The sequence below is a fragment of the Plectropomus leopardus genome, chromosome 19 (genome assembly GCF_008729295.1).
Source record: "Plectropomus leopardus isolate mb chromosome 19, YSFRI_Pleo_2.0, whole genome shotgun sequence".
Lineage (NCBI taxonomy): Eukaryota > Metazoa > Chordata > Actinopteri > Perciformes > Serranidae > Plectropomus > Plectropomus leopardus.
Window position 1 is genome coordinate 7,674,148 of NC_056481.1, and position 8,010 is coordinate 7,682,157.

Consider the following 8,010-nt stretch of genomic DNA (forward strand, 5'->3'; position numbering starts at 1 on the left):
ACATCTGACTTGATGAATGAAGTTTTTTTTTGTTTGTTTTTTACCAAACCAGAGCTGGTGATTATCTTAACATTTTGTAGGTTGTGAATTTATTAGTCAGATAAGTTAAAAGTAAGCCACACACTTGCCATCGGGGGTGGGGGGTTGTTAGCACTGCACACACTGACACAGTCAATATGTGTATATCCCAGTGAAATTTCAGGAAGGCATTAAGATATAAAATATTACATACCGCCAAAGCCTACTATAGGTACATGTAGTTGGTTCATAATGAGTCAGTGAAGACCCTCAACAGTCTACACTGAGCAACAATGGGTCATTGACCAATGAAACTTAACTACAGATGTGAACACAGACTACAGATGTGTTAATGTCCATGGGAAATTAATAAAATAACCTAATCATGTTTTTCATGCACTACTTGTGTTCTGCATCTGTCCATGCTGAAAAGAGAACAACTAAAAACACACTGGCCACTGTGATATAGAAAATGAAGAAAACTTTGTTTATTCTTTTAGTCACTCTGGTCCAGTAGCCGGGCTTACCTTCTTCCCTCCTGCTGTTGAGAACCAGATTCAGAGTTTCCTGCACTGCCCTCAGCTCATCTGAGACCTTCTCTAAAGTGTGGAACTCCTCCGTCAGATGGCTTCTGCTACCCTGCAGAAGTTATTCCGTGAGCGAGTAGTTAGTAAGATTTGAACACTCCATTCCAATTGACTGCAAGGTGTCTGTTAAAACCTGTTGTACACCTAGCAAGTTGATATGGTGAAACTGTCTGTTCACCATTCTAAACTAATGTGCTGGCTACATAATACCACCGGCATGTATGTAATATGAGTAACAATAGCAAAGGGATGCATAAAAACCTGTTTACAATTTGTTCCCAACACTAGGTGCAGTCCTTCATTGCCTCTAAACACCACAGGATGAAAACTATAACACACAAGCTGCACAAAGTACTCTTGCCCTCTGAACCTACTGAAAGTTTGTATTACATAAGCAATTGACTCACATCATATTTGCAAGAGTGGTACGATGAGTCCTAAAACCCAGAAATTAGTTAGTATTTCAGCACCACCAGTTCCCTCGTCTCCAAGTCAATGGGTTTTCTTTAATGGGTTTTTGGCTAAAGGCCTGAAATAAAGTCTGTGGTTAAGACAAGGTAAAGAGACTGTCAAATTTTGTTCTATGACATGAAATAGAGTACCCCATTTGTGCTTTTTTGAAGCCTTTACAAGTCCTTCAAAAAGCAGTTTTTAACAAGTGGCTAAATAAGACTACAGAGTGTCATCAAAGTGTGCATGGCTTAGCAGTCCTTATACGAAGGTGATGTCAAGTCATGCAACCGAAGTGTACTTTGTTTATAGCCTAGTGTTAGTTTTTTTCAAAATGTTTCGAAATCCAGGGGGAAAATCCAGTAGGCTTTTTGTTGAGGGAACAAAAGTAACACTAGCTTCTATCAGCCTACAAAAAACATCATCCCTAATGCACTTACCCTATTACACTTATACTTTAGGCTGTGGTAGACAGTAGGAAATGAAATGCCTGGATAGCTAGCTCATCTTTTCTTCTGAAAAATATATCATCAAATTACCTGTCTGTCAACCATATGCATAGTTATGTACTTTGAATCTGGCCTGCAAAACGTTAGCTTTTTGGCTAAAAGCTGAGCTAAAGGGTTCCATGATCTGAGCAGACTAGAAATATCTCTCATTGCCACTGTGTTTCTAAGGTTTATCCTATTTACTGATGCAGTGAACAACTTTTCCATTGCACAAGCATCTTATGAGTTAGTAAAGACAGAAAACAGTAATGGCTTGTCAAAAACTTTAGATTTTGATTACAAAAGGTATAAAAATAAAAACAATTTGTCATAATTTTTTGGACCATGGTATAAACAGGATAATGCCCTTCAAGGTGTCCATTATGAGGAATTAATAGCAGTTCACATCTTTCCATCAGCCATTGATTTCCTTAAAATTCATACCTCATCAAGCATTATTCCAACATGGACCATAAAAGATAGTAAGGTGTGACATTTAACATTTCAGTTTTTGTGTCCATTGTCATGAGAATAAAAGGGTTGTTTCAATTAAATTATATACAAACATTTTCTCTCTTACCCCTAGGGGTATCCCTTCATGTAGACAGTTTTGGAGTTGTTTTGGTTTTGAGATATCTGCTGCCTCCATCCCACTACAATGGGTGTGAGTGAAATTTTGCACACTGAGCTCAAACAACTTAAAAATATCATCAAAATAATTAAACTGCATCATGTCTTTCCAGAAACAAAACCCTATGTAGAAGTGTTTTTATACTGTCTTGTTTTTTGTTTATTTGTTTTTTAAATTAGGTGAACCAAATCTTTAAAGTGTAACCCAATTCTTACCTTTATGGTCACAGACAACGGTTGAGATGGAGGTTCATCAGCAGACACATCACAGACGCAGTCAGTACATTTCTTGAACCCTGACAGAACATTTTTGACACAAAGGCAGTTATAGTGTATTCATATTGATCTAAGTATCCAGTATGCATCATTCATTTCAAATCTGTCTCTATTAAAAACATAGCAGCAAAATCCAATCAAAGCAGTAGCAAACTGAACAGCAATTGTAGATTAAGTTGAGATCCAGAAGTTTGTAGAATTCATCTCACCTCTACCGCGGTTGTGTATGTTGTCTTTGCCCTCTTTGTCTTCACAGTCCTCACTTGGGCTTTGGTCGTTATTTGCCTCATTGTCTTGGGGTGCAAAGTCTTTCTCCACCAGATACATCACCAAAATAGTCTCCATTAGATTTAGCATCATCAAACCAAAAATCCCAATACAATAGACAACTGCAAAGAGAAGGCAATATCATTAATGTGGAAAAACACATTGACTAATTATATGTGGTTTTCTTGCTCATATGAAGTGCAAACTGAAATGAAGTTGAAGTTGACACTGAGTTTCCTCACCTATAAGTGGAATCCTGTCTGAAGAGGGCAAAATATCATTGAGAATAAGTTGCATCACAGTGACAGCCAGCAGCACAGTGACCTTGAAGCTGAGCTTCTCGCCTCCTCTGTCCGAGATCAGGAAGGAGGCCAAGTCCAGACAGAAGAAGAACAGGATGGGTAGTATGAAGTTGGCGATGTAGAGGACAGACTGCCTCTTCATGGTGATCTGTGATTGTTATTTGAACAAGTCAAGTGGTTGATCTTCCTTAAATACTTTTTAGAAAGGAAACTATGTAGTACTGGTTGCAACATAAAAGGTAATCTACTCATGAACCAGCTCTTGCACCTGCATGCAGTTTGTTGGCCTTGGTGTTTTTACTGGAGATAAGTTAAAGCAGCTCAGGGATTTCATGAATATCAGACACTGCTTGTGGGGTTGAACACCAATTTCTGTGTCCACCATGTGGCACTAATGATAACATACAATTCATATATAATGTTGTTGTATATTAAGTGTAGACCGCTTGATAGACGAAAATATAAACAACATGTTGAATCTGTATTTGAGCCACAGTTTAGCCACCCCTGAACTGCACTGCTCATGTAAGCTCATCAGAATAGAGTATTCATCGAGATCATGGTGCAAGAGTGAATATTGGATTTACATTTGCGCGGTCACCAGAAAAAACCCCAAGTGGATGATAATGTTACTCATAACTGCTGGATTTATAATTTGTTTCAACTTATCCCTGTTGAAGATTTAAGTAATAGTACTTACCACTGAATGATAGTAAAATGTACTCAATACTTACCTTGTAAACAATCACGCTTTGGTTGTATTTGAAGTCGTTTATGGTTCTCTGTTTGACTGTCTTTTGTGCGACTGTCATATTGATAAAAAGCCACTCGTACTGGTTCTCCATCATCTCGATCTCTGAAGTATCGACAATGGCTTCAAATTTTATTTCCTTATCTGAGGTAAAAAGTAAACATAAAACACTGAGACTTCTGATCACATCAACAAAGAAGGACTGAATGTGGCGATGTCTGTTTGTGTGTGTTAATGTTACAATTAACTGTTAATACAGAAAAATATGCATTCAAATATAAACACTTAGTATTAATATCTAGAAACTTTAACATTTCATAGGTTACAAGCTCACCATTATGTAAAGCTGACTTGAAGGAGAGCCTGCAGCTCTGAATGTCGAAGGGGAATTTATAAATTTGCATCCTGCATGTACTGACCAACACATGGTTGTTAGTTGCTTCGACAGTACCATGCCATCTAACAGAAATATACGGACTTAAAGGAGCCTTGTTCTTCTCTGTCCTGTATGAAAAGACACAAACATTAGGGAGAAATTTTACTAACAGGGGATGTTGTTACCCCGAATTCTCCAACCTCTATACCCAGTAATTGTTTAATTGATTTTTTAAAGTACCAATCCGTAAAGGATGTTGGGACTATGCGTCTCTGTCATAGTCCCCCAATTTATTGCAATCCCGCTAGAAATAGATTCAGTATCCTCAATGTCCATGATTTCCCTCCAGTGGCTGACAGGGATTCAAGTAGGAGGAATATTAAAAATATTAGCTAAACAGTGTTACCTCCAGAATGTAATTATCCATGCTGACTGTGACATTCCCAAAAGGTCCAATTTTTAAAACTTGATTTTAGCAGGCTTACCCTTTCTTTTAGAGTTTTACAAGCAGGTTTTATTTCCTGACCCAATTCTCCTCTCGTGAGAGGAACTGATTGTGTCAGCAGAATCCTTACCCTTCACATCTGGCTTTAATCTGCCTGATCAGATAATAATTCTGTTCCCATTTGTCACCTGTTTCAGATTTGCCTGATGTTTAACACTGTAATGCCCACTTTCTGGAAATTCTAGTTGCTTCAGAAACTTGCTTTATGCCACAAAATGCTACACACAGAATCTTAACTTAAACAATGTGTGTTTAAATGTTTAAAACCTGCACAATAACTGTTTTTGCATTCAAATGCTTCAGTTTTTGTGTAATTTCTGGATCGTAACATGACTCTCAAACAACAGTGGTTGCTGTGAGTGTATGTGGATTTGTAAGTGTGAGAGCAAGCACATTAGAACTTACACCTCTTCAATAATCAGATCTGGCTTCCACAACAATTCAGTGGGAACTACTATATGATGAAGTCCACAAAAATCAGGTGGAAACCACATTATATGGGAGTTTTTCCAGCCCTATACAAGAAAAGGGACGGAGGGGATTAGGAAGGAAGGAGGGAGAAAAGAAAAGAAAAAAGAAAGAAAGAAAAAGATGTAGTTTAGTAAAAATATTTTTTTCTACTAATGAACAGGTGGGGATGATCAAAAATGGCTGTTAGTCTCAGAAAGTACTCACCATATAAATCCAAACAGAAAGGACCAAAGTCTGGTCAATCTCTCTCTATAAGCAAAGAAATACAGTATGTGTCAAAATCTTTCAGTTTTAACATGAAATAACGGCAGCAGACTATAAACGTTTCATATCCATTTGAGGACACAAACAACACTGAAGCTAATATATTCTTTATGAGCGCAATATAAGTAAAAGCACAAACCAGGACAAGGCTGTACAGTGCTTTACATTTAAAATGATAGGTATTGACAGTGTTTAGACATCTGCATCTAGATTGGCCATTAGCCAATCAGCATGACTGTCTCATCAATTCTGAAACTGTTTATGCGCAAGTGTTTTAAATCATAAGGTTCGGGATTCTTCTTTTACCGTGGATGCATACAAGAAAAACAAAGTTTTTTTTCACAAATTCAAGGTAATGCACAGTGAGTATTTGATAAACATATAGTCATTTTGTGGTTGAAGTATTCCTTAAAAAATGAAAAAAAAGACAAAACTTACCACATCTAGGATGTCATCAATCTCCATTGTGAGGTATACCCGTGTTATGTCTTTAAAGTTTTTAACAGGTCGAGATGTGGTGTATAGCTCCTTGTTTGTGGTCAGGTTCAGGTAGTTTATAACATCATGATAACCACAGGGAATTTTAAAGGCCACCTCATCTACAACAGAAACATCAAGACACTTGCTTTATTAAAAAGTTTATTTGTTGTGCTCTTAAAGCAACATTATATAACTTTTAGTTGAGTTGTTGAGTCTCATTCTAAGGTCATCAAATACTTGATGCTCGGACCAAAGCACCAGCCCAAAACACTGGCATCTGACATATTGGGAATGCGACTCGACAAAAAACTAAAAGTTTCATAGTGTTGCTTTGATATGTATAATTTACAGGAAATGACAGTGGGTAGGCATTATATCCTTCTGAATTAATCACTGAACTTAATAAACACCAGCTCGTAAATATCTACAGTAATATCCAGTTTGTGGTCACTGAAAGGCCATTAAGAGATGGCCGTTGGCGGGACTGTAGGGTTTTATGAAACCAATCCAGTAATGATTTTTTGATTTGAGCATTTTTACAGTCTTTTGAGTTTACAAAGGACACCATTTAGATCAATGTGATACACATTACACACTACTGCATCTAACAACAACAGCCCAGCCGGTCATCATGCATTCACAACAGACCACATCTGTCTAAAATTACACTGCAGGATTTTCACCTCTAACCCACTTTCTTGCATGGTGGCGTATATTTCTGCAGAGACTACCCTCTGCCTGTGGTCTCTTACTTTCTTCTAATTTTCTGTGTCCAGGGCATATATGGCCACATTCCCCCACAGTGCTCAGATGCATTCAGGGCTTTATAAAATGCAGCAAACTGGTGACAGACCATAAGCCGTAGGCATCCAACAGACACAGCACCAGAAAAACACAAATATAGCACAACAAAATTCCCAAATTAGAGTGAATCTGGGGTTGGCTTTTACTTTCATTTCTTCTGGTGAGCATGTTTACAAATAGAAACTGACACCCTGGAGAGTATACCTTTAAATACTTTTTCTACACATATTTGCTGTTTACAGTAACATATTTTTTAGTTATATTGCTACACATGCAAAATGTCTTAAAAGACATCCAAAAGTGTTTTAAATTTTAAGACTTCTATAAAGAAGACTGCAGGATTAATATATTCGCATTAAGTATTACTGTGCACTTTTTGATTGTTTGTACGTACCTTCCGCGATGTCCTCGAAGTAGTACAAGTAATCATCAGAAAGCTCAATTTGTTCTGAATTATTGGAGGTACTTCCACCTGACAGAAAAGAGTTTACAGGTCAGCTCTAGTGGGTTTTTTTACAGGGCTACAGCTACAGGAACAAACAATTACTCTGCACTTCTTGAGTGATTATTTCCTGTACATACCTTCCCCGGAGCTCTGGTATTTCTCCAGTTGATCATCAAGAAGCTCTGGTTGCTCTAAGGAATTTGCAGTACATCCACCTTAACAAAAAGAAGAGCACACAGCTCTTTCGATTTAGTATCATTTCCATGAACACACATTTTCTACCTTCATCCATAAGATAAAGTGCATCTGTAGATAATTTTAAGTTGAGATCTTAATTACAGCAATGCCTCTCTCCAGTCACCCTGATACTTTAAATTATCCCCACACCACTCTGTGAACAAGTTTTGGAAGAATGCTCATAGTATTGATATTTTCAGTTTTTTTTTTTTTTTTCTATCACCCCCCCTTTGTATGGGGAGGCAAAGGAAAATTTTACAACTGCATAAATCATACAGAATTAATTCAGCTTACCAGTTAGGAGGAGCAAAAGGAGGAAATCTGCCAGCATCATGAATGTAAAAGGTCTGAACAGTAAATGAGCATCCCTGTCCTCTCCTTGTTGACTGGAAATGTGTGTGGCAGCAATGATATCACTGCCTTGCACTTCTGCAAATTTCATGACCAAAAAAGCCCCAAGGAACTGCTAACAACCACTTTACTTAGGGTACTTAGGACCTGTGGGCAAATCAATTTTGCCATTAAACCAAAAGCTCTTTACGTCTTTGCTTTCACTGTTGAGGCTGTTCAGTTCCATTAGTTAAGTAGTTCAGTGTGGAGTTTGTAGCTACAGATGATTGAAGCCTCAGAAGTGCAAGGCACCTAATATCCATAGAAGT

The 8,010-nt window shown here is 37.6% G+C and overlaps 1 protein-coding gene across 1 annotated transcript; it reads right to left on the minus strand.

Moving 5' to 3' along the window:
• Positions 1–417: 417 nt before the first annotated feature.
• LOC121959031 (5-hydroxytryptamine receptor 3A-like) lies at positions 418–7,685 on the minus strand. The gene is made up of 13 exons (XM_042508212.1): positions 7,646–7,685; positions 7,252–7,329; positions 7,064–7,141; positions 5,824–5,984; positions 5,326–5,370; positions 5,056–5,165; positions 4,104–4,273; positions 3,753–3,913; positions 2,959–3,166; positions 2,659–2,838; positions 2,379–2,469; positions 1,399–1,422; positions 418–667 (listed from the first exon to the last, which is right to left on the minus strand). Exons 1-13 carry the CDS (start codon positions 7,683–7,685, stop codon positions 418–420), a joined length of 1,596 nt encoding a protein of 531 aa, XP_042364146.1.
• Positions 7,686–8,010: the final 325 nt, after the last annotated feature.